Consider the following 26567-nt stretch of genomic DNA (forward strand, 5'->3'; position numbering starts at 1 on the left):
CATTCTGGGTGGATAATTCTTTGCTGTAGGGTGCTGGCCTGCAAAATATTTAGCAGAATCCCTGGCCTTTGCCCGTTAGATGCCTGCAGCATCCACCCTGGGAAGTGACAGCCAATGTCTCCAGGCATGGCCAAATGTCCCTTCGCGGGCACAACAACCAGTTAAGAACCAAGGGTTAAAAGGAACTGTTTTATTAGAACAGTAACACTAACACTTGCATAGCACTGTGTGCTGGACACAATCAATTTGAACCTCAATAACAACTCTAAGGAGTAAGGCTTATTTTAACCCCCATTTTTACAGACGAGGAGACTGTGGTACGGAGAGCTTAAGTAACTTGCCCACTGGAGACATAAGTGGCTCAGGAAAGCCAAACCCAAAGGTATGGCTCCAGAGTTTGGGCTCCTAACTTCAACACGACACCTGCTGTGAGATGGGGAGAATAAGCACAAATCAAAGTTGGTTTTCACTCGAGATTTTTAGTAGTCCTATGCATTGGGCACCTTACATATACCTCGACTGAGTTCAGATTATTCATTTGCAAAACAGGAACAATGAGATTAAAATAAGATACTTTTTTTCTAGGGCATTTAGTAAGGCCTCAACAAAAGCTCTAAGAATAAAGAATAGACTATTCTTATTTATCTACTAGTGGCCCCATGCACAGATTCATGCACACTGAAAAGAAATTAATTAGAAAAAATATTTTAATATCGCTATTTGCCCTTTCTCTATAATAGAAGTGTCAACCAAATTCACAATTGACAATGACAGATCAAAACACACGCATGCGATTGGCATACACATGTGCGAGTCAACTTAGCCTTTTATAGATACAGAATAAACTTGCTTAATTAGACCTGCTTTCTGATATAGCTAAACTTTTTCCAGCCCAGTGAAGCACACCAACTTCTCTTTCAGGTAATTGTCAGCAACACAGCAATAAATATCAACATGAAGCAGATTATTATTGTAGATCACGCAGGGAGAACAAAGGGTGAAATATTTAACTGTAGCAGTGTTTGACTATATTCTGTGCAGTGAGAAAACCTAAAGTCATCTTCAAAGTCCACCATTTCTTACTTCTTTTCAGTCGGGTCAAACTTCTAAACTTTATAAATCTCTGTTTTCCGGCTAATGAAAAGAAAATAGGATTCCACCAAGTCTCCTCTCTACCTACTCCAGGACTTCTGTGAGGATCAAATGAGATGAGGCACGGGAAAACGCTTCACAGACATTTGGTTAAAGTGCGAAATGTTTGCACTTGGCTATAAAGCAAGTCGTGTTCCTGGGCTGAAGAAACTGCAAGGAGACTAGTTGTCACTAGGGAGAGGAAGCTAGGTGTTGCTACGTGACGTCATTAACCAGGGCCCACAGTGACCGTTTCTGGGCTGGGCTGGGCTGGGCTGTGGGCTGCATTTTGCACCACGGGGTCTCGGCAGTGTTGGCTGCGATTTGGTGGGCTGTCCCTTCAGGGTGGTGGCGGGGCCTGTGTCTGACTTGGGGGAAGCTGAGTGTTGCTTTGTGGGCACCAGGTCCTAGGTGCCATTTCTCTCTGTGTGTCACGGCAGCTCCTGTGTTGAGCGTCTGCCCCCTGGTGTCCAGTGTGTGTCATGGCGACTGGTCGGACGGTCAGACACAGCATATTAGCCTTTTATATAGAGAGATACTTTCCACATGTTAATACATTTTTGGTTTCTCTTCCCTATTCACCTGCATATAGTAATTATAGTTGCTTATACAAAGAAATTACCATACAATCTGGCTTCGTTTGGGGTGAGTTACCCCTACTAGTCATTTGTAGCACAAAATACCTCCTGGGAAACAGTTTGGCTGGTCACACAAACCACAGACAGGCCTCACAATTCTCAATGTCTATTGAGTAGCTCTTGGACGCCAGGGACTGCACCTGGCTTCACACACTGCATCACACCCGTCGTATCCACAGGTGTTAAGTGTTCCTCACCCCATCCTCCCCGCCCTCACCAAAGCTGTCCACTCCCCAATCCCTGGACCTGAGAATATGTTCACTTACATGGCAAAAAGAGAGTTTGCAGATGTAATGAAAATGTCATCAAAGTTGCATGAGGATAATTAAGGTGACCTTAAAATACAGCTATATGCCTAGATTATCCAGGTGGCCCCAATCTAGTCATCTGGGCTCTTCAAAGCGGAGACTGCAGTTTATCTGGAGGCAGACGAGTTTCAGCAGAAGGCAGACCAGGGGTGCAGCTGCGCAGTGCTGCCTGAGGGGTTGCTGCCTGAGGGGCTGCCGGTGTGAAAAAGCAGGGCAGTGTGAACGCCAGTGTAGGCAGCCTGGGAGTGGAGAGGCTCCTGGCTGACCGCCAGGAAGGAGACGGGACCCCAGCCCTTCAGTTGCAAGGAACTCTATTTTGCCAGCAACCTGAATGGACTCTAAGTGGATTCTCCTCTGGAACCTCCAGGTAAGAAGCCAGGCTTTTATGAGACTCGGTACAGAGAAACCAAACAAGGCCACTTAGATCTGACCTACAGAACTGGGGACTTTAACTTGTTCTATGCTGCTGTTTTCATGATAATTTGTTACAACAGCGACAGGAAACTAACTCGGCTCACAATATTCCTGAGACAAGGAAGCACTACAGACACTCAGCCACGGCTATGCTGGGAATTACCAAGTGGCAGATGGGGTTTAGAAACTGGCCTTTCAACCCCCAGACTATTTTCCTAAATAATTAATATGTGCATCCGAGGGGACGTAAATAGTTTTGCATCCATTCACTTGATGGCTCCCATCAGCCACTGAAAGGTAGGCATTATCATCCCTTCTCCAGATGAGAAAGGCATGTGTCCTTACACAGGGTCCGGCTGTTCCTAAGTAACAAAGCTCTTTCCTCTCATTGCCTTTGAATGTGGTGCTTTAACAGTAAAAATGTAATAAATATATTATAGAGGATTAAAACAAGCAAGACATGAAAGTCCAGAGAGGCAAATGCTTTTCCACTGAAGAAGGACAGAAACAAGTTAGAATTTGTGCAATTGATGAGATTTTGAGTCCTGATGGACAGGTAGGGTTTTCAAAAGATGAATGTTAAGACCTGCTTCTTTTGCAAATTTGAAATCAAACTTTATGTGTGTTGCTGTATAATTGGTCACCATTGAAGTGAAAATGTTTGGACTTCATCCCACTGTGAAGCAGCAGCAATACGGTTTGTTGTTAAATAGTGAACATCTCAGGGCAGGTGTGCTTGGTTCTTGAACTGATATTTTTCAGATGCGTTTGTATCACAGTTAATGGAACAATATGAAAATGCTAATGCTGGTGAACTATAATTTCAAGAGGGCAGAACTTCCTATAGTGACTATATACCAGAACCCCACACAGAAACCTCCAAGAATATAAATGCAGCTGGTGCGGCAGAGATAGTGGGGGACCGCTGTGCAGCCAGGCAACCCTCTCCTCTCCAACGCTCAGGAGGCACTGTGCCATAGCTACACTGGTACTAAAAATCAATACTCCTTCCCTCGGCCATTGCTAATTAGACACCTAACTACAGCTGGGTCAGATTCTCCATTCTGGGAATTTGGAATTGAGTCTCTGAGATGCTTTTCAAAAGAATCTCTATTAGTAGCTAAACTCATTAGCCATGTAAACTAGAGGGCTGATTTGTAAGGTGTTTGTTTGCAGAGGAGAGAATAGAGCAGGTGTGTCTATAGACCAAAGCTCAGAATAAGAAACGGGAGAAACAGCAGTCCCGGTTCAAGGTGCCTTCCAGGCACTGTGAGGTCTTTCTGTACTTCTTGACTTGGATCCATGAGACACGTCCCTCTTATCTTTATAAGAAATATTCCTCCCCAATTTCTTTAGCCTAAGTTGAGTGGATTTGCATTCTCAAAAACCAGTGATCCTTGTATCACATTCTCAAAAGTAGCCCTTGGGACCATGTGTCTTCTCTCTGATCCAAACTTGGAAAAAACCCAAGACTAGGTCAATCCACTTGCCTGCCTTCTCCACATATATCAGAGTGGCTGCATCATGCTAAAGAAAAAATCAAACAAATGAGCAGGTGGAACCGTCACAATCCATGGCGGCCAGCCCCCACTGTGTGCTCAGCGGTGTCCAGCAGGCTGCCAGTTTCTCTACTCAGTCTTCCTGTGGCCCCATCATCTTGCAGCTACCACCCCATCTCGCCAGTGGTGGCCACTGTGGCCCTCTGCAAAGAGCTGTCTCTGTACCTCCTGACCTCCACTGCATGTGGTTTCCACCAGAGGCCACTAAACCTGCCCCAGTAGGGGGCACTTTCTACCTGCTTATTACCAATCCAAAGGCCAGTTCTCATTCCTTCTCTTGCCTTTCAGCAGCATTTGACAGTGCTGAGACTCAATCCTTAAAATATTAAATATCCCAAAATGCTCCCGGGTGCCACGCTCTGCGAATTACTCGCTGTGCTTATGATGGCTCCCTGTCTGTTATCTCTTCCTCTGCACACCCCTGAATCGCTGATGCTCCTCGGGCTGTAGGCCCTGACTCTTTTAATAGGACACTATCTCTGAGGGAGCTGGTTTACTTCCATGGCGTGATGGTCTTCAGACTGGTGTCCTCAGTTGAGGCCTCTCTTTGCAGTGCTTCATATGTATTTCTAACTGCCTACAAGAGAGCCTCTCCTCTTGGACATCTTTCTCATTTGGAGCAAAACACCTCCAGTGAGATCCATCATACCTTTCCACTCCTCTTTCACCTGGGTACCCACCTTCACCAACCCCTTGCACAAGCCAAGAACCTAAGCAGTGACTTTGACTCTATTTCCTCCTTCTCATTCCATGTAAGTGCTCACAAGGTTCTGTGAATGTTATTTTTTTAATATATTTTTATCGGTTTCAGAGAGGGAGAGGGAGAGAGAGAATCATTGGTCGACTGCCTCCTGCACACCTCACACTGGGGATCGAGCTGGCAACCCGGGCATATGCCCTGACCAGGAATCGAACTGTGACCACAGATGCTGCCTGGCTTGTAAATGTTATTTTTTAAATATTTCAAGGATCTTTCTTAATCTCCATGATCCCTTTCTGCATTTACGTCATTATCACTTCTCACCTGAATTGCTGCAGAGTCTTTTAACACGTGTCCCTGACTCAAGTTTATCCAAAAAATGCAAATTTGATACCTGACTCCCAGTGACCTCAAGATAAAGCCTAAATACCTTGTAAGATTATTCTCTGCTTTACTCCTCTGGCCCATTTCTTAGCACCTTCTTACCAGCACTTCCCTGGTTTGGCTCTTTAGCTTCTCCCCAGAGTCTCACACAGGCCACTTATTTCTGCACCCTTCTCCATCCTGCCCTTCAACTGGCTAACTCCCACTCCTACTGAACCCCTGGGCAATCTGCTTGACCCTTCTGGCCTCTTCAGGTTCCTCTAATACTTGACTACTTTTTGAAAGTGTTCCTGAACCCCCAAATCTGAGCTAACAATCCCTATCGCGCTCTTCCACCACACCCTGCACTTCCCCTACTAAAGCAATCATCACACTGACCTAAATAAAATTATCTATTTTTATTGTGGTAACACTGGTTAATAACATTTCAGGTGCGCAACATTATAATTTGATATCTGTATCCTCTATGGCGTGCTCACCACCAAAAGTCTAGTTTCCATTTTGTTACCATATATTTGACTTCTTTACCCATTTTGCTCACCCCACCCCTTTTCCCTCTGGTAACCACCATTCTGTTGTCTGTATCTGTGAGTTTGTTTTGCTTTGTGTTCTTTACCTTCTTGTTTTATATTCCACATTTTGCAACAATATGGGTGGATCTTGAGGGTATAAGTGAAATAAGTCAGATAGTAAAGGACAAAAACCATCTGACTTCCCACTGGCTTCTCACTCCTTGTCTCTTAGGATTCCGGATTGGCAGCTGTTACTGTTAATCCCTCCAGTGCCACTGGGTGGGGCCCCTAAATATTTCTGGAAGGACTATTGGAAATGTTTCTTAATTTGATTTACTAAAGGAAAATAATACAAAGATTATGTTTTTAAACATCTGAATATGAATGGTTAATGTATTTCCCATTTGCATATACTTTAGAAAGAGTAATAGCTTAGGACCAGTTCAATATGCTTTGGTTGTCACTTCTGTAAAAAACATGCGTGTCTCGTCAGTAACAGTGTATTACTTTGACTCACAGAATCTCTTTTGGTAATCTACCTCATTATGAATTTAAAAGTCACATTTCATTTATGTTCCTATGGCCATCCTTTATGAAATGTCTCACTTAAAAATTAAATAACTGCAAAATTATTTCCTCTAAAATTTAGGCGTTATATTGGCCCCAAGACTAGGCGGAGGAAAGGAAGCACAATTACAGTTTCTTTTAGAGACTCTTTTCTTTCTCTTCATTTTGATTTAAACAACTTTCCAGAACTCTCCCCAATTACTTTCATTAATGCATAAAGCATTATTTTAGATAATTATATACACACACATAATCATGTATATATTTTGTCTATACATATCATTAAGATCTATACACATTTATTAACACACAATGATAGAAATGAACTTACTGTTGAACACAATATTACTCTTAAGAGAAGCTTTTCCAAAGAAACTGATCATGGGTTTACTTTCAGAATTAAGTTTTAAAAACATCCAGTATGTTGCTTGCCACAAGCTGAGATGGAAATGGTGTCCACACTCAAGCCGGTTTCCCTCCTATTTCTCAGGCAAAGGAGTAACTTAGACAGGAGTCCCATTCTTTACTAGTAAGTAAGGTGGGTAAGAGCCTCAAGAGGGCCAGGCAGGGGGCTGGTGAGGGCTCAGGGGTGCCCACTGGGAGTGGGTGCAGGGGGAGGAAGAAGTGTGCCCAAGGTCAAAGCCCAGGTGCGGCACCCAGAAGCTCTGTACCCTTAGGCAATTTGCTTGACCCTCCTGGCCTCAAGCGAATGGGGAAAACAACACTGAATTCATAGTGTTGTTCTGAAAATTAAATGAGATTATGTATATAAAGTTGTTAGCATAGTGCCTGACAAGAAGTTAAACACGCAGCAAATGGTATGCTGTAATTATTTTTACACTTTCATCCCTCTAGAACTAAAACTGTAAAGGAGAAAAAAATCTGTTGCAAAGATGAAAGTGCAAACATCTAGTTCTTGGTTGCTTTAATTATACTTAGATCAATCTTCAGGAGACCATTCTCTGAACAAGAAGAATAACATATGTTCCATTGGGAGGAGCATAACTAAGAAGCTGTATTTTTTATTAAATGTGTGGTCTTAACGGACCACCTCTATTTTAAATCTAAAGAAAATATTATCAGGCGTTGTTGTTGTTATCATAAACCAAATAAACCTGCAAATGAATAGCTGAGGTTTAAGAGTTAATTAAGGACTAAAAATCTTGAGTCAGGTTGGCTCAGTGGATAGAGCCTTGGCCCGAGAACTGAAGGGTCCCAGGTTCGATTTCCTGTCAAGGTCATGTACCTCAATTACAGGCTCGATCCACTGGTCAGGAACATGCAGGAGGCAACCAATCGATGGGTCTCTCTCACATCGATGTTTCTCTCTCTCTGTCTCTCCCTCTCCTTTCAATTCTCTAACAATCAATGAAAAAATATCCTCAGGTGAAGAATAAAAAAAAAATCTTAAGGCAAAAATTCCGTTTAAGAAAGAAATATCTAACTTAAGGTCTTGTTATATAAAGATGGAAAACGCTGGGTGCATTATATACACAGACACTCTTTCGTGCCCATCAACTGTTCGTGCCTCTGGGGTTGTGAAACAGGATACTCCAGGGTGAAGAACAGGGGCAGTGATCTCACGGAGAGGTGGAGGAACAACCTTCCCTCCCCGTCGGTTTGGTTTAGCACCTTCAGATCAGCCCCTGAAAGTGCTATCTGTGAAATCTCCCATGTTTTGGAAAACCTTGGGGACACTATGGTGATGAATGAGATTTCAGATCTATCAAAGGCATTTCCTTCCTGAGATAGCTTTTGAGCAATCCCACTGAGAACCAAAGGCCTGCAAATATAGTAACCAATCACACAACTAGACAGCCTTCTCTCTCAGGAATCCTAGAGCGCAGCAGCCAGTGCCCAGCGGTCAGGGAAAAGGTGATCTGTCAGTGCCAACGTCTAGAATTCACCTCTCAAGGTTCCTGGAAGCAAGAGGGCTGCTCAGTCCCTACTAACCAGTCACCCCTTGATCACCAAGTAATCTGACATGAGTAATATATATAATCCCTCCTCTGCTGCTCGTCTCTCTCCCTTTGTGTCCTTAGCATCACTTCTCTCTGAGAGAAAACACAAGCGGATGGAAGACGATGAACAGGGATGGGTAAAAAGCATGGCAGAAAGATACTGCTAACTTAAGCCAAATACTTGATTACCTCTGGCATAGCTATAATAATAAAAGTGTAATATGCTAATTACACCGGACATCCTTCTGGACAACCTTCTGGATGAAGCCGGGGCTGCGAGGGAAGCCTGGGTCCCGGGTGCCAGAGGAAAGCCGGTGCCGGTAGCCCGGGGAAGGAAGGCCTACTCTTACATGAATTTCGTGCATCAGGCCTCTAGTATGATTATAAAATCCTAAACCTCACTTACCACATCAAAGTTAAAGTAGAGGGTTTAGGTCAAAACTTTGACTTCTCAAGAATACAAACATCCAGAGTAGTTTTCCTAATGAGGAATCTATACTAAGTTAACTCAGACCTGGCAGTACAGTTTATCAAACTTTTTCCTAGTCCCCAAAAACCGAGATTACTAAATTCTTGTGGCTTTACCTTATGAAAATCTAGAGTGTAATTCTCTAGATCACAGGTGGGTGGAGAACTACAACCACAGAATCAAATATACAACTTCCAGGCATATTCTAATGGCACTGCATTAAAGAAGACTAAGAAAGGAATAGGTGAACAGAATAGAATCTTCCCTCCCCACTCCCCTGAGGGCAACTGTTTTTAAAACTCTGTACTTTAGTTCATCTTAGAATCCTATTCTAAGATATATATTCCTTCTATATATAAAATTACAATTGTCTATTAGTCTTCAATCAATCTTAGAAACATTTCACAAGGCATGGGAAATACAAACATCTTTTGATTTGTACTTTTCTTATTTTCCTTACTACCAATAGCAAGCACATTTAAAATTCTAATATTGAAAACAATAGGTGGGGTGGAGCTTAAAAAGGGGGGGGACTAGAAAAAAACAAGAAAAGATAAAAACATATGGATAGCCAGGAAAGAATATCTTTACCTCTCTCTATTAATAAGTTTTTATTAAATAAATCCCACATTGAAATCTAACAGGAAACAACTTAAAGTTCAAAATAACATCATAGATCAAAGGCTTCCTAATATTTTAGACTGAATCATAACAACGTGTCATCTCTCTTACGTTAAGACTAAATTCAGTCAAAATGTTCTTCAGAAAGTCTTTAAGAATATAATGTTGCGATAAAAAGAAGTAAATCTTTAAGAACATTCGTTGGTGTTCTGTTTCCAAATCTAATCCTCCAGGCATAAACTACAAAGTTAATAAAGAGCAGATTAAAACCAACCAAGGACAAATTATTAACTCTGTTTTCCATTTCACTCTTCGATTCTTGTTTTAAATGCATTAGGAATCTCTGCTCCCAGCGTGGTTAAAGCTGCAGCTCTAATATTCAACGGATCTTATCACAAAGGGTGTAGTAGACACTTCCTAAATGAAAGCACCATATGCCTAATTATTGAGCTATATTTACACTCATAGCTATCTCTGAATGAAACATTTCAGCTTTTGCACTCACAAATATTTCTTTGCCCCTAAGGTATTTTTCCAGATTTCATTCTTCTCTGTTCTCCCCCTTCTCCCCCTGCAACCCCCCCATTCCCGTCATGCCAAATCAATCAATCAATCAAAGAATCTGAGTATTTGAGTGATAGCAGGCCAGGAAGCCAGATGTAACTGGACACTGGTTTTCCTAAGGATGAGCATCACTTCTATGAGATAACAACTGAAACAAGGCAAAAGAATGCTTACTTTCCTGCCACAGGAAGCAGGGATTTCGCAACAACAACAAAGGAAGGTGGCAGCAGCAATACAAACTGTTGGTTAACACGGCAATACTCCAGCCAAAACTTCCTTTCCTTTCCTGGAAATGACTTCTTGAATCCAATTACTTATGAACAACCGCTTTTCTTAAGAAAAGTTCAAGCTATCATTTCAATCAACCCCTCCCTAGTCGCTAAGAAATAAATACTGTTTATTGGCTATGCTACATGCCAGGCATTGTGCTGAGAGTCACATATATCTTCTACTTTAATTCTTACAACAACTCTGCAAAGGAATTATTAGCTCCATTTCCCAGATGTGGAAAGGGAGTCCCAGAAGGGTTTCCCCCGCTGCCACAATTCTAATCTGCCTACAATTTTGGTGACACGCTTAAAATGCATCTCATTTTGGTTATATTTAAGACAAATTGCCTTCCACTTTACATTCTGGGCCATGAACCTATGAGATATTTTCAAGGAAAAGGTGTTTCCACACTTAGGGGGTCTGCTTGGAAGATAATATATAAAATTAGCCACACACAGGCCAAATACAAATAATAAATACCAGGGGAATTTGCAGAAGGGAGAGATCAGTAAAGGTTGGGAATGTGAGAGAAAACTTCATGAAGGACAAGGATTCTGAATAAGTGAGAAGACACTCCATTTGAGAGAAATAAAGTAAGCAAGGCAAAGCTGTAAAGTTGGTGTGTTTTGGAGACAGTGACTATGCGAGTTAGTTGAGGCAGAGTCCCTTCTAACTTAAGAGATAGGACTCACCGGGCTGGCGTGGCTCAGAGGTTGAACATAGACCTGTGAAGCAACAGGTCACAGTTCCATTCCCAGTCAGGGCACATGCCAGGGTTTCAGGCTCAGTCCTCAGTGTGGGGCATGCAGGAGGCAGCCAATCAATGATTCTCTCTCATCATTGATGTTTCTATCTCTCTCCTCCCTTCTTCTCTGAAATCAATAAAAAAATATTTTTAAAACAGAGAGAGAGATAGGACTCAAGGAGCAAACCAAGGCAGATCTGTAGATTAGGACTAATGTCAGCCTAAGCAGCTAGAACTTCATTCCAGAGCAACACTTTTCAAACTTTAGTCACAGGTCCAGCAGTGTCAGCATCACCCAAGAGCATGTTAAAAATGCAAATTCTGTGACCCACCCAGACCTACTGAATCAGAACGTTTAGGGCAGAGCCCAGCAATCTGTCAGCAAACATGCCCTCCAGGTGAATCTTTGAGTAGCTAATTCCATAGGAAATGAAGGAACACTAAAACCTCTGAGCTGGGCAACAGGAGAGAAGTGTTATTTTAAGAAGGTTCATCTAACAGTAATCTACAGAATGCATTTGAAAAGGGACCATTTGCAAATTCACAAAATTCATAGTTTGTACCATGCAAATATTTATTTGAGATAGCACTTTTCAGGAGATAACAATATTAAATTAGGAAACAAAGTTCTTTCTCCAAATATACCTTCTTATAGAGAAAATTTGTATTAAATTTTAATTTCTCTTGTGGAAAATAACACCTAACTTTTCATTTCAGTGTAGCATTACTTATGAAAACACCATTGTCCCTCAAAATTTTTTCACTAGGATAGGAAAAAACACACACCTTTAATTAGGTGTATCATATATAAAATTAAAATGTAAAACAAAAATAAAAACGGTTCTTATTAATGTAGTCCAATTTCTAGATAATAATGGACAGAAATAAATGAGAACTTTACCTAAATTAAAATCAGCAGCGCTCTCTTATCCACTGAGGGATCCATTCTAAAATCCTCAGTGGATGCCTGAAACCACAGATAATACCAAACCCTATATATTCTATGTGTTTTCCTACACATACATAACTATAATAAAGTTGAATTTATAAATCAGCCACAGTAAGATTACCAAAAACTAATAATAAAATATCACAATATACTGCAACAAAAGTTAAGTGAATGTGGTCTCTCAAAATACCCTATTGTACTGTACTCACCCTTCTTGTGATGATGTGAGAGGACACCATACCTATGTGACAGGTGAATGGCATGGAGATTGTGACATCGCGTTAGGCTTTCATTGACCTTCTGATGATAAGGGTTACTTGCGCACAAGCACCGGCACCCAGGAAGAGCCGATCTGATAACCAGGGTGGTTACATGACTAAGCGGCAGGGAGCACGTACAGCATGGAAATGCTGGACAAAGGGAAGATTCACACCCCACACAGGACAGCGGAGATTTCATCTCGCTACTCAGAAGAACGCACGATTTAAAACGTCTGAATTGTTTATTTCTGAAAATGTCCATTTGATATTTTCAGACCATGGTTGGCCAGAGGTAACTGAAACCGCAGAAAGCAAAACCATGGCTAAGGGTGGACTACTGGACCTGAAAAACAAAATGCTGGGTATAAAAATAAAGCAGGCGAACTCCGAAATGAAACGGAACTTTTACGTTCAAGGAGGTGTGGACCTTCGGAGGAATCTCACCAGTATCTATATTTATTTCAGCTGTATTACAGCTACTCAAAAGGTATTTTATGAGCCACCTTCACAGTCAGTTTACAAGTCATGTAAGAAAATGAATACAGTTTTTCATTTTATAAATTATTCTGAAAGCAACTTTAAAACTGGAAAAGGTGTTTCCTCCATGGATATATTCTTTATTCACTCACTAGATGCAGTTCTGAATCACTTTTGACTGTTATCAAAAGTCAAGTGTCATAAACCAAAGAACTTATATACTTATACACATAGCCCATGGACACAGGCATTAAGGTAGTGAAAACCTGGGGGGTGGGTAGGAGCTGGGAGGATGGGGAAAAGGGGAAAAAAAAGGGAGATATTTGTAATACTATCAACAATAAAAAATACATTTTAAAATGAAAAAAACAAAACAAAAGTCAAGTGTCCCCTCAGAAGACAATGGCTTGTAGGCCATGAGGATGGCGGAAGGGGCTCTAAAGATGGTTGGATTCTACTTCCACATTATGTGATTATATAAACGTGGGAACTGTCACACTTAACCTCTGCATATGTTTGCTTTAAAACACACACTCATTCAACAAATATTTACTGGGTCTCATTATGGGCAGGGCCCAGGGCTAGCTGACCGGTGGACAGATAAGGAGAAAGCTCTTTCTCCTGCTCAGCATGGTGGCTCTGGGGCAGATTCACAGCCAACCTCACGGAGATTCTGTGCTCTTGGAGGCAGAAAAAGACAGAAGCACTTCCAAGCTATGCTGCCATTCTATCTTATTACTGATGGAACACTTAATTAATCATACTTTTTATTCACCCTAACTGCTAAAGCAGCTTTCAATAGTAGTTAATGAATCTTCTTCATTTTTTATGTTCCTCAAATTGACCAACCCCCACTTTTTTTTTTCCTTAAGCTACTGAATTCTTCATCACACACTCTAAGCTAAGTAACCCCTAGGAGGATTAAGTAATGAAGACTAACCAAAATGCTTAATAGGAGTGAATGTGCACAACGTATTAACACATGCCAATTATAAAACACGCTTTTGAACTACATAAAATTCCTTTTAAACTTATTAAGAATGCCATATAAAATTGCTGACTCGGGCTAAAAACTCCTGAATACACAATATGAACCGTTTGAGGCATTTCTAACTACGAGTTGAAAACCTGTACTTGCCATTTTATAGGCCACTTTGACTACAAAAGTAACACATCTTAGAGAACAGCATCCTAAATATTCTAAAATTACTATTATCTCAAACCACAATTTATAAAAATAATGTCGTATGTCAACTGTTATTCACCATGTTAATGTCGTCTCAAAGCCAAATTTAAACAGTTCTGGCACTAGGAAGACTTTTATGAACTAACCAAGGTCAGACTACAAGTGCATTTTGAAATATGTACCTCTTTGCCATCTTAAAAAAGCAGGTCTAAAACCACGTTATTAAGAGGAATTAGCAAAAAGTAAAATAAAAAATAACAAGCCCAAACTTCATAAACAAGTCATGCCTGTCTTTTATTCTAAAATAAATACCTTAGATGAAAAATACATTTACCCTATTTGAAAAACTGAAGGCTTCTAACATACAAAAGATTGGCCTGCCCCTTCACACATAAAGGTGTATAGTTACTGCTATGAATTCTTATGAATGATTTCCTTTTGGTTAATTTTCTCTTTAAGAATTTAACTTTGTAAGACTTGCCAATTTTCTGGCATCAATAAATCACTTCTGAAATTCTATTTGGACTACTTTTGATCTTCAACTATAATCTTAAAATAAAAGGAAATCATTCTGATGAATTCTAAAAAGAGAAAGATCCTCTCCCCCCCTTTCGCAGATCTCCAGAGATGCCATACTTCCTAAAATATGTGATGCAAAACCCCAACTATTACTTAACAGTGAAGATAAGCCAGTGGGAGCTTAGCTGACATAGATGTTTTCAGCAGTCCTCCATTATCTGTGGTTTCAGTTACCCAAGGCCAACTACCGTTCAAAAATATTAAATGGAAAATTCCTGAAATAAACAATTCATAAGTTTTAAATTGTGTGCCATTCTGAGTAGTATGATAAAATGATAAAATGCCTAACCTGCACTAACCCTGGTGTGTGAATCGGCCATTTGTCCAGAGTATCTAGGCTGTATATACCCCCAGACCCACTGTCAGTCACTTAGTCGTCCTCTGGGTTCTTAGATCAACTGTTGCTGTATTGCAGTGCTTGTGTTCAAGAAGCCCTTACATTATTTAATAATGGCCCCAAAGCACAAAAGTAGTGATGCTGGCAATTCGAATAGCCAAAGACAACCGTACAGTGCTTCAAGTTAAAAGGTATGTATGTCTAGGGAAAAAAAACATAGTATATATAGAGTTTGGTACTATCCACAGTTTCAGGCAGCCATTGGGGATCTTGAGCATATCCCAATAAATACGAGGCTGTGCTCCTATCAATAAAGACTACTTTTTATCTTAGGTCCCAACCCAGACAAGAGAAAAATTTTTTGTAAGTTTTTTTAAATTAATTTTTATTGCTTTCAGAGAGGAAGGGAGAGAGAGAGATAGAAACATCAATAATGAGAATCATTGATCGGCTGCCTCCTGCATGCCCCACACTGGGGATGGAACCTGCAACCAGGCATGTGCCCTGACTGGGAATCGAACCATGACCTCCTAGCTCATTGGTTAACGCTCAACCACTGAGCCACACTGGCTGGGCTTCTAAGTTTTTGAAAATAAAATGCTCTCTATTGTTTTTCAGGACTTTGCCTCCTTCGAGAGTCCATGTCCCTTAAGCCAGGTTAGAGCCACCTTCTCTGATATTCCACCCAATAAGCCTCCAAGCTCTGCGTGCTTCCCAATCCTGCTCCTTTAAAAACTTCCTTGTAGTTTACAATTCACAATGAGGAAATGTGGTTAGTCAACCAACACAAGAGAAAATGTTGCTCAAAGGCAAATTAAATATACAAGATACTGTTCTATCACCTATGAAAGTAATAAAGATTCAATAGCCTACATTCATTATATTATAGGAGGAAGTATAAATTGTTTATGGAAAGTAATTCCTCAAAATATATAATGATCCTTTGACCCATTCATTTCCCCTTTTAGGAAAGGGAAGTGCTACTTCCGGATGTGCTGGCAATGAAAAATGAGGCAAAAACTTAATGGACAAAGGTGTTTATCTCAGCAATTTTTATAAAAACAAAAAAACTGTAAATAATCTAATTGTTCAGGACCAAGGGAATGGTTAAAAAAAAAACTAGGATCTTTTTTCATATATTATACTACCGTACAATGACACATTAAAAGAAAATGAAAATTACATATATATATATATATATATATAGTGTGTGTGTGTGTGTGTGTGTGTGTGTGTGTGTGTGTGTGTGTAGTGTGGCTGCAACTGTAGAAAGAAATAACCTATATGTTGGGGTAGGTATACTGTTGACACTACATGTGACTGAGTGACAGACTGAAGGATTTATTTTTCTTTTTCCTACTCTTGTGTACCTTTAAAAGGTTCTTTCCTAAGCAAGCATTCGTTTATAATGAAATAACACAATGAAAGATGCTTACTTCTTCTACAAGCATATTCTCACTCTTGCTAACACAAATCTCAGAGTATAACCATTTTTGCTGGGCCGCTTTAGTGATATACTTCTCACAGCAGCCTGTAAGAAGCAATACATCAACGAAAGGGAGGCCCTGATGGTGACATTTCTGGGAATGAGATTCGGAGACTGGGCACACACCCCTGCGCTGCCTTACTCATCCCTCAGGTCTGTCCTTCTGCCGGATGCCCTGACAGACAGACACAGCGAGGAAACGCCCTCCCTTTGAGTAGTTCCAGCACATAATCTTATTAAAGAGGAACCAGGGTCAGAAGTCATGCCCCCACGCATCATTTCAGGAAAGCTGGATGCGGCCACCGGCAGAGTGGGCCAGGGGCCTGGCCTTCTAGGTTCTGACTCTCTCCAGTCCCTTAGAGGAATCGAGTGTTCTTCGCAGGACTTTGAAAATGCCATCACTGAAGAAGGATCTGGAAGATACGGAGATTTCAGCAACAGCTCATGTCTCTGGACGTCATTCACAGCCTGGGTACATAATTATTGCCACACCCTTCCCTATAAACGACTGGCCCAGGCAAATGGGCATCCCGTCCAGTGTCGCAACAGAGACTGTTTCAGTGCTGCTCTTCAACTCCTCCTTGCAGAACTTGGGGTCCTTCATCAGGTTTCCAGCCCCGCACTGGCAGGCCTCTCACTCTGAGAACTGGAGGATAATCAATGGGAGGCCCACATATCAATACGTGGAAAACTGCCACTGAAAGTCCATATAATGTGGCCCGAGTGTCACTGGGTGAAAGGCTGTAGATGAGAGTGATCAAAAGTAGTGCAGAAAACCAGGGACTGCGCCTCTGCTAAGCTTAAGAGCCAGTGGACTGACAGAAAAAAGGAAGTGAGGGAGGCAATTTAGTTACAAATGTCAAGCCACCAGGAAGGATACCTACCTGTGCCTTTTAATTTTATTGCCTCTGTTCTGAATTATCTGCGGGCCTGCTGCGTTCTAAAGTACCTAAAGCAACTGCCAGAGTATCCCAGACACAAAAGAGGGCTTCGCCCCTTAAATGCTCTTAAACCTTAATCTCATTAGGTTTCCTTTCAAGCACCTACTGATCTCAGAAGTCTTTATCAGGACTCAGTGGGGGAGGGGCAGAGCTGCTGCATTCAGAGCGAAGGAATTAGCCAGTATTGCTTTCTCAGGATAAGCCTTCCCCAGCAAAGATGTCTCATCTCCCCTTAGGATGGACGGTCTCAGGAAGCTCTGGTGCTGGCCTGCCATTCAGGCCTGAGCAGGAGGTGGAGTCAAGCCATTAGAGCTGAGATAGCACAGGCTTAGCGAGGCCTGGGCACTAAGAGGCAGTTCCCATCTCTATCCCGATCGAGTGCACTGTTTCCCATCTATAAAACGAGGACTGGGCTTCAGGCTCTCTGAGGCCCTTCTGGGCCTGAAATCCTAGTCAAGCTAAACTCAAAACTCTCAAAAAAGGCCCCAAGTCATTGAGTTATAAAGAACAACTGCTGTATATGAATTTTGACTATCAAGTGACAGACTGAGCTCTGATTATAGAATTGATCATAATTATATAAATGTTTGCCAAGTCGAAAACAATTTTCTTCTCTCTTCTTAAAAACATTCCTCCAAAGACAAAACAGGTGAAAATGCACTTGACTCAACCTCTTTCTCTATTTTGGGGAACCATTTCCATGCATAAGGAGATAACTCAGGAACTGTGGTTACTCTCAGAAGATGGTACTTCAGCAACAAGCACATTAGACTGTGAGGAAAAGACAAATTAATTCTTTACCACATATTTTGAAGTACACAGCTGAAGAAGTATATACTTTTAAAGATACCTAAGCCTTTTGAAATGTGGCAGAAATCTGAGAAAATCAGAGTTGACAGCACCACAATAAAAGGAGAGCTTTTCTGGAAAGATCATTGTGATCCCTTTAAGCATCAAACGTATTTGAAGTTGTTTTTGCTAACTTTTTGAAACTTTATTACCCACGTCCCTGATTTATCAAATAGTATATATGAAACAACATAATCTTGGCTTAACAGCTTTAGGCAATAACTAAAACAGTACTAATAGGAAGTAGCATTTATTATGCACTCACTACATGCCTGATACCAGATTCTAAGTGTTTTGTGTGGAGGGTCACATTTTAGCCTTCTGATCCAACAAAAACGGGTGCTTTTATTATCCCCCTTTTACAAATGAGAAAATGAAGCTCTGGAAGATAAAAAACAAAAACAAAAACAAAATAAAACTTATTTAAGGTCACAAACCTTGTAAATGAAAGAGGCCCAGTTCAGACCCAGGGCATGCATCTGACTTCAGAACCAGACCTGCTTACCACCATGTTGCTACAAGTGGAGGGAGCAGGGAAAGGTAAGGGCATCAGAGAATCTCAGGACCTACTTGGGCGAAGAGAGCTGTGTGCTCCTGGAATGAAGGATCTATAGATTGGTGTAATTTTGAATGTCTGACTACTTTTTTTAAAAATGTAGTCCTTCAGGTTAGCTATCAGTTCTTCTGTTACACATAGTGCAATGTCAAAAGAATACGTACCAAGACGTGGTACGCACACACTAGAATGTTACTCAGTTATTAAAAAAACACAAACGAAATCTTCCTATCTGTGACAACACGGATGGGCCTAGAGGTTATTATGTTAAGTGAAATAAGTCAGAGGAGGACAAATACTGAATGAGTTCACTTACCTGTAAAAGATAAAAAACAAAGCAACAAACAAAACAGAAACAACTCACAGAGAGAGAACAACCAGAGATGTTGCCGGATGGGAGGAGAGGTGAGGAGATGGGCGAAAAAGGTGAGGACAGTTGGGAAGTACAAACTGCAAGTTACAGAACAAGTCACGGGGATGTGAGGTACCGCATAGAGAATACAGCCAATAATATTGTAATAACTATGTATGGTGACAGATGGGTGCTAGACTTACCATGGTGACCACTTTGTTAGGTTTATAAATGTCTGATCACTGTGCTGCACACCTGAAACTAATACCATATTAGTTAAAAAATAATTTAAAAACAAAAGAGTATATACATTGATAGTTTATTTGCTTATTTTTATTTTTGTTTCTGTTTTGTTATCTTTATCTTTTTTAATTTTTTTTGTTTCTTACATTTAAAGTTTAAAAGAGCCCCCATGCTGTCACAGCCTACTTCTCTAGGCTCTCTCTCCTATCTGCTTTTCTCCCTCCCATTTTTCTCCCTCACCTCTCCTTGAAAAGAATGCCCAATGGATGATTAGATATGCTATGCTTCCTGCAGAGACATTTATAAATAGGAAAAATGCCTATCAAACTTTCCCTGGGCAGCTTTAGAAAGATGAAATCTTCTAAATCATGCCAGTAATAAGATTTAGAAAAAAAACTACAGTAGGTAAAAAGATATAGTAAAAAAAATTACTGTAGGTAACATAACTTAACAAGAATATGAGGTCAATTTGATAATTCTGAAGAATTACATTGTACTAGTATGTGCTTTGTACTCTGCATTAGGGTCAGCAAATAATGAACACTTATTTGGCATTTTATTTAGGATGTGATCTATGATAGGAGAGTGAGCAACACTCACCAAGGATGGGGTTTCCATTCTCAACTCAATTCTACACCAACTGGCAACATGACTTCCAGAACAATCTTTGTGTATCAGTGGCCTCTACTGTAAAATGAATAGCTGAGCTATCTCTAAGGTCTCCTCCAGATACAATACTTCATAATTTAGAGCATATGTTTACTTTTAAAAATCAGAGTTGTAATTCTTAGGGCATATTGTTGGTAACAGAAAAATTAATTTGCCGAGTTTGTATAAAGGACCTTTACACAGATTTAAAAATGAAGGGTTGGGGCGGGGGGTGGTTAGAGATAGTTCAATTACTTAATACTAAGCAAGGCACTAGGCTAAGAAAAGTCAAGACTTAAGTCTCCCCAAAGAAAGAATTTCTTCCTTAAGCTACCAAACGCTGGTTTCTCCCTTTATCATTTTTGTCTACTCATGAGAAAGGCATTTCATAGTATCTCTGGAGCTCAGAGAATGGCTGCTTCTATTTTGACCAATCAAAACTCATTTTTGACAACCACATACGTTTCTATGGTTGTATAGGTTATAAAGAACTTAAAAGGCTACAGGTTCTCTACTGGCCTATGGGGTAGAAGCAGGCTCCAGGGCAGTTTTGATCTGCCCATGTACAGGCATACCTCATTTTATTGCCTTTTGCTTTATTACACTTCACAGATGTTGCTTCCCCCCCCAAACTGAAAGCAAGACCCTCCACCAGCAAAAAGATTACAACTCGCTTTATTGCGTCTCTCATTTTACTGCAGTGAGTGCTCTGGAACCTAAGCAGTGACACCTCTGAGGTATGCATGTGAACTTGGTCCTCAGCACTCACACAGACCTGTGGGTATTCCCTCCCTCTGACCTTGAGGCACATCTTTTAAACTCACTCAAAGAAAGAATTTGTACTCCCATAAATTATGAAATAGTTTAATACAAATATATGTAGATTCTCCACTGAATTCCCACAAATTCAGATCTCATACAAAGGCATTCTTTACACATGTGAAATTCTAGAGTACATTTCTCCAGATGGTTTCGTTTAGTAGCTCACATAAGAAATGCAGATGCAGTAACTCAAAAATGCATTTACCTCTTTTCACACCCTTAGCTAGATTCTAAGTCCTAACTACAGCTCCTTTATATGAATCTAAAGTTACCTGATAAGAAGACAGAATACTCCTCTCAGACAGATTACCAACAGTTTACAGAAAAATTACGCTGAACATGATTATCTATTAACAATCTTTTCTTGCTCTCCTATATTAATGTTCAATAGTCAGTGTCTACTCCGGTGCTTACACTGTTGAAATCCAAATTTATTCATCTACCTGTAAGAGAGAGAGCCCTCCCGCAACACTCTATGAGGACCTATTCTGGGACCAGTCCTATCAGTGGGGAAGTTTGCATTTGCCCATATTCAATGTGTGTGTGTTTCAGAGCAGGGAGAGCAAACAGGCAACGTAACAACCCAAGGGTATTTAATAAGCTCCTTCAGAGACAGGTCTTCAAAGTGTGGCTTTTATTATTTTGCAAAAATCATTCTCCATACCAGAACTACCCATGTAAGTAAATTGGAAAGTTAAGTTTCAAAATGAAAGTTTTGTTTTAATCTGCCAAGGTAAATTATTCCTATGTCTGATCTTTAATAAAAGGGTTAACTGTTAACAGTTAACATAAATTATACACTCAAGAACAATCTAAAGCTAGTGTAAGGTATAAAAATGTATTTCAGCTATCAGCCATCAAAATAAAAATATTTTTAAACTTATAATTACATAAACAGGTCTGTAATAAAAAAAACTAAAGCCTGTTTAGAAGCCAATAGTAACCCCACCCACCGCTGATAGGACCTGATGCCTTACCTGATAGACCCCCCAACTGGCGAATCAGCCACAATCCCCACCCCTTTGGGTTGGTGGGGACTCCCCCCCAAAAAAACCATCCTAATTTTTTGAGAAATTGACAATTTTTCTAACTTCTGTGCTTCATTATTCTAATACTGCTTTTAAAGCTAAGGACACCTTGAGTACAATTTTTAAAAGATCAAACTCATGAAAACATATACTATATATGTCTTATAAAGTTCAGGGAAATTCCAGAGTTAATTTATTTACAAATTTACCATGGGTGTGTGTGTGTGTGTGTGTGTGTGTGTGTGTGTGTGTGTGTGTATAGGTGTCTTAATTTCAATTTTAAGTTTTACACCAAGATTGAACATCCATCAAATAAGTACTAGAAAGCATATAATACCTTTTGTGGAGTGCACTAGGCAATATCCTATTTGAAATTACAGATTGTCTTCTCTGGGCACAAATTTGTTAAAAATTTACCACAGTACCAGTAACACAACTGTGTTGGCAATACAAAAATAATATTGGCTGTCTTTAAACCAAATAAAAGTTTGGCTCAGAAATCAGAGTCTATACTCCCCAATATTAGACTAAAATATTAGACTTGCCTATATCTTTTAATTTTACTATAAAACTATTAGCACATGTAGGTGCAATAGAGAACCTAAGTATGTAAAGAGAACAATAAAATATAGGAACGATCAAGATCAAAACCAAGGCAAAGATCCATTGGTTCAAGGCAAGGAGTCCATAGCGGTACCTGGAACGGAATCTAAATGTGTAAAGTTAAAAGTCCAGTGCCCTCTTCACAATGGGCAACCACTCTTTTCTCTCTGAAACTGCACATTTACAGCCCAGCTTTAGACTAACATGAGTTACTTTGGTATTTTTATTTACAAAGGAACACATCTGCCTGAACTAATCTGATGAAAAACCATAATCCATTTCTTCCCTTTAGACTTTGACTAAATACTGAAGCTAATTATGCTGGCTTTTTTTTGGATTCTCACAACATGGAATATAAAGAACACATTTAGTTCCACCACTTTATGCAAGACTGGGCAATTTCAAAACATCTAGGTGCTAACATACGGACATGGAAGGCAACCTAAATTCCCTTTCCAAGGTTAATTAAGACCTTTTGATTTAAAGACCCAGATAGCATGAACCTAATAGGGCCAGATATGCATGCTGCTAATATGACTGCTACTGTCCCACTGCGTCTGCTCTAAATGCACTTTGAATCACTATTGGTCAGGACCAATAGCCTTTTAACATCCATACATCTTTAATATTTAAAATAATTTCCTTGGACAACAATGAATTCCACTAACTGGCAGCTCATGGGAAATTAGAAGCACGAGACATGTCAATTACAATGCTTCAAACGTAAGGAAAATATAAGCAGATACAGATTTAGGGTGAATTTACCTATGGGTTTGGTGGGATATTTTTAAGGAGGCTGGGGATGAAGAGGGGAGGGAGATGGCTGGTGAGAAGGAGAGCTTTTCCCGCCTTCCTCGTTCTGTAGCCCTGATAGATGTTCCTGGGGAAGGCAAACTGCTGGACCAAAGCTGTCAGGGGGAGTGAGTGAAAATCCATTCCTGCAAGTCTAGGGGGTCTGTACGCCTGAGGAAGGGTCTCCAAGCAGAAAAGCTGAAGGGCTGTGGAAGGAAGCTGTCTGCACAGGGGGGATGAAGGCATGCTGCCCAGGGAGACTAACAGGGACTCAAATCCACTTTAACTTGCTCCAGCACAGCTTAGCCAAATTCATCTGGTCTCATAGTAAAGTCACAAATCCTATGACAATCGAGCGTGTTCCATTCTGTAGCCACTCAAGCTGAATACCAATTCACCTCCTCAGAATTCTCTTTCCTGTCTGAAAATGGGAGGGCCAGGGAGCTTTCTCTCCTGATTGCCTACCCAGTGTCAAACCGCCAAATGTATATTCAGAGACTCTGAAATTCTTTAAAATGACAAAAACATGACTTCCCTTCATAATGCATTTCAGCAATCTGAATCAAGAGGTGAGGTGAAATGTTTTTTAATAGGGTTCCAACATCTCTTGGACTGTGTACAAATCCTGGCTGGTATAATTTCACACGGCAGACTAGCTGTGAAAAGAGGCATGTCCACATGCCTGGCGACAGGTGACACAGGTGACAGGGAGGAAGTCCAGGTTTTAAGTCCTGACTCCATCCATAACAGGCTCTTTCATCTCTAAAATGACCGTCTAACATTATTTTAAGGTCCCCTTCAGCTTTAAGCCAGTCATGAACTAACCACATGTTACAAGTTCTAAATGAAAATAACGAGAAGGAAATTATGAAAGACTTATCGAAGTCCATGTTTGTCCTAGATTAAGTCTGTCATCATTGTGCTGCCGTAGAGGCAAACCTGTTGCATCACATGAAATACTTCTTTTTCTGACTACACCAGAAATGCAACAGCCAGTAGGTTTGGCTTTTTCAATTTTTCAAAAGTTAAATACAGTGTGCCACCCGCGCCCCCCCCCCCCCCCCCCATGGTAGCAAGTTCTCAAGTTTCACTTTGATAGTCTGAAAGTACACACACACACAGGATGCCACCTGGCAGGCTGGGGCCACATGCCTGAACGCTGGGGTGTGCTGGCTTGCTGTTAGAATCTTTTTATCATGTGTGATTGATGCTTAGTGTTTACATTGGCTTCATTCCAAAGCCACGTCCAAGTCTTACTGGGGACTGTTTGGGACCTTCAATGCCGCTGTTCTCAGAGACAATTAACAGTATCAGCCAATGGGGAAAAAAGAGGTTTTGCACACTACTTGCCCATGCATTTAATGCCTCCCTCGTGTGGCCTGCGCTCACCGGAGCATGCAAGTTAGAAGCAACGGAATTCAACCTCGGATGGTAACTGGCCACATCTATTACGCTACTGAAAAAAGGGGAAATGAAAGAGTCTTTGGCACCACACCTGGTGGAGGTAGTAAACCTCCACCCATGCCCCCCGAGACTGTAATATTACAGTATGAATAGTTTCAGAGGTTTGTCGATTCTCCCTGCAAAACACGGCGGGTAGGGAGGAATTTCTAGCACCGAGCACTCACCTCTTTGATCTTTGCCCTCTTCTCTCGGATGGCGGCATCGGCCGGCTCCCGGTCCACCGTCCCGATGGGCGGCACGAAACGCACCGGGGGCAGCCCCCGGTACGCCGCCTTGTCACGCAGCTGGTCCTGGGCCACCTTCTCCTTCTCCAGCAGGATGTCTCTCTGGATCTCCTCGGGCAGCTTCTGCAGCGTCTCCTTGGCTTCCCGGAGAGCCCGCTCGTGGTTTTCGCGGATCCTGGCCAAGTTGTCCTCCAGGGCGGCGGCGGGGTCCCCGGGCGCGCCCTCCTCGCCGCGCCGGGCTCGCCCCTCGGCCGGGTCCTCGGCGCGCGCCCCGGGCCCGGGCTTGTGCTCGGCGGGCGACTGCAGGGCGGGGCTGGAGTGGAACAGGACCCCGCTGAGCAGCTTGGAGGAGTCGGGCAGGAAGAAGATCGCCCCGAAGCAGAGCGTGATGAAGGCGCTGAACACCAGGAGCAGCACGAACTTCTCCGTCAGGCGGAAGGCGGAGGGGCCCGACCCCTTCCTGCCGCCGCCGCCGCCGAGCCCCCCGCCCAGGCCGCCGCCCAGGCCGCCGCCCGCGGGGCTGCCGAAGAGAGGCAACAGGCCCCCCACCGGCATTGCTCCCCCCGCGGCCGCCGGGCTGCCCGCTGTCCGGTGACCCTGCGCCCCGCCGCTCAGCAGCCAAACTTCGCCGCCGCCCGGCGTCAGCGGCTGCGGGGCCGGGTCCTGCGCATCCAGGCCGCCCCAACCCCGGGGCTGGGCGGCAGGTAGCCCCCGGGCAAACAACTCCCCTCCGGGTCTTCTTCCTGGGGCGGCTCCTTTGGCAAACCGGCAAGCGCGGCAGACAGCTGGCTGCAGCCCCTGCGGGAGAGAAGCAGCAAAACGCAGCAATTACTAGGCTGGCGATAAAGTTTCCAGCGGGTCCCCGCCCTCCGACGGCCGGGGGAGCCCCCGGGACAGCTCCCCGGGCGCGGATTCGCGAGTCGGGCTCAGGGCACCGCCCTCCAAGTCCAGTCGCTGGACTTGGGGTGAAGTTTGCGGGTCCCCAGGGGGGCGAGGCGTCCCGCGCACACCTGGAGCAGGGTCGCGTGCGGGCACCGCCTGGAGAGGGGAGCGCCCCTGGGGGCTGGAAGCGCGCCGCGTGGGTGGGGGACTCGTCAAGTTCGCCCCCGGCGCATCTTGGACCCGGACCAGCTGCCTCTGCTTCCCAGGCGGCGGCTGAGCTGGCAGCCCGGCCGCCCGCCGCCCCGATCGCCGCTCCGCTAGCTCGTGCGCCGACCCGCGGGCGACGGGGAGCGCGCCGTGCCGCACGCTGCCCTCCGCCGCGGCCCCGCGAGCACTAACACCACTGCCCCGCTCCCGGGCGGTCGGAAACGGGGGCGGGGCCGCGGCCGCAGAGTGATGGCGCGGCCGGGCCAATCGCGCGCCGCTCAGGGGCCCTCGGGGGCGGGGCGGAGGCGGGGAGGGGGCCGGGCGGGGTAGGGAGTTTACGGGAAGGGCTGCCTCGCGGCGGCCCGGCCGGTGCGGGGGGGGGGGGGGGGGGGCGGCGGGGAGGTCCCGGGTCCCCCGAGGCGCGCGGCCGGCGGGAGCGGCGCTGGGGAGGGAGTGCGGACCCGCGGCGGAGGCCAGTGGAGCCGCGCGGCGGGCGGGGCTCGGGGAGCGCATCCTGCGCTGGCCTCGGGCCCCGGTGATGGTGGTTTCCGAGTCGTCCAAGCGGTTCCTGGGCTGACGCGGGACCTCCCGGGCGCACCTCGGACCCGCGCAGAGTCCAGTGGGGCTCGCCCCGGGGGGCCGCGGGCCAGGGCACGGTCTCCAGGGGAATCGCGGGCACTGGGTCCTATGGAAGCGCGTCTTTCCCACAAATGCCCGCTTTTTACCCAAGGCAGGGGTTCCGCCGACGCCCCGTAGCAATGAATCCAAAAGTCCCTGGGTGAGCAGCTGGGATCCGAGAGCCTTCGAGCAGCCGGGTCTACCATCGTTACCGCTCTGGG

At 43.2% G+C, this 26567-nt stretch overlaps 1 protein-coding gene across 2 annotated transcripts in view; it reads right to left on the reverse strand.

Annotated features, from left to right (window-relative positions):
• Nucleotides 1–25932, reverse strand: part of MAN1A1 (mannosidase alpha class 1A member 1) — a 155615-nt gene extending 129683 nt beyond the window's left edge. Inside the window, exons 1-2 of one of the 2 annotated variants that reach the window (XM_059700208.1) lie at nt 25650–25932; nt 24580–25437 (exon numbers count right to left, since the gene is read on the reverse strand). In XM_059700208.1, the coding sequence (XP_059556191.1) occupies nt 24580–25194 (615 nt within the window). In that variant the 5' untranslated portion in view covers nt 25195–25437; nt 25650–25932. Of the gene's footprint in view, nt 1–24579 lie in introns of both variants that reach the window. The other variant, XM_059700209.1, reaches the window with a different exon arrangement.
• Between the last annotated feature and the right edge of the window lie 635 nt (nt 25933–26567).

The sequence above is a fragment of the Myotis daubentonii genome, chromosome 6 (assembly GCF_963259705.1).
Source record: "Myotis daubentonii chromosome 6, mMyoDau2.1, whole genome shotgun sequence".
Classification (NCBI taxonomy): domain Eukaryota; kingdom Metazoa; phylum Chordata; class Mammalia; order Chiroptera; family Vespertilionidae; genus Myotis; species Myotis daubentonii.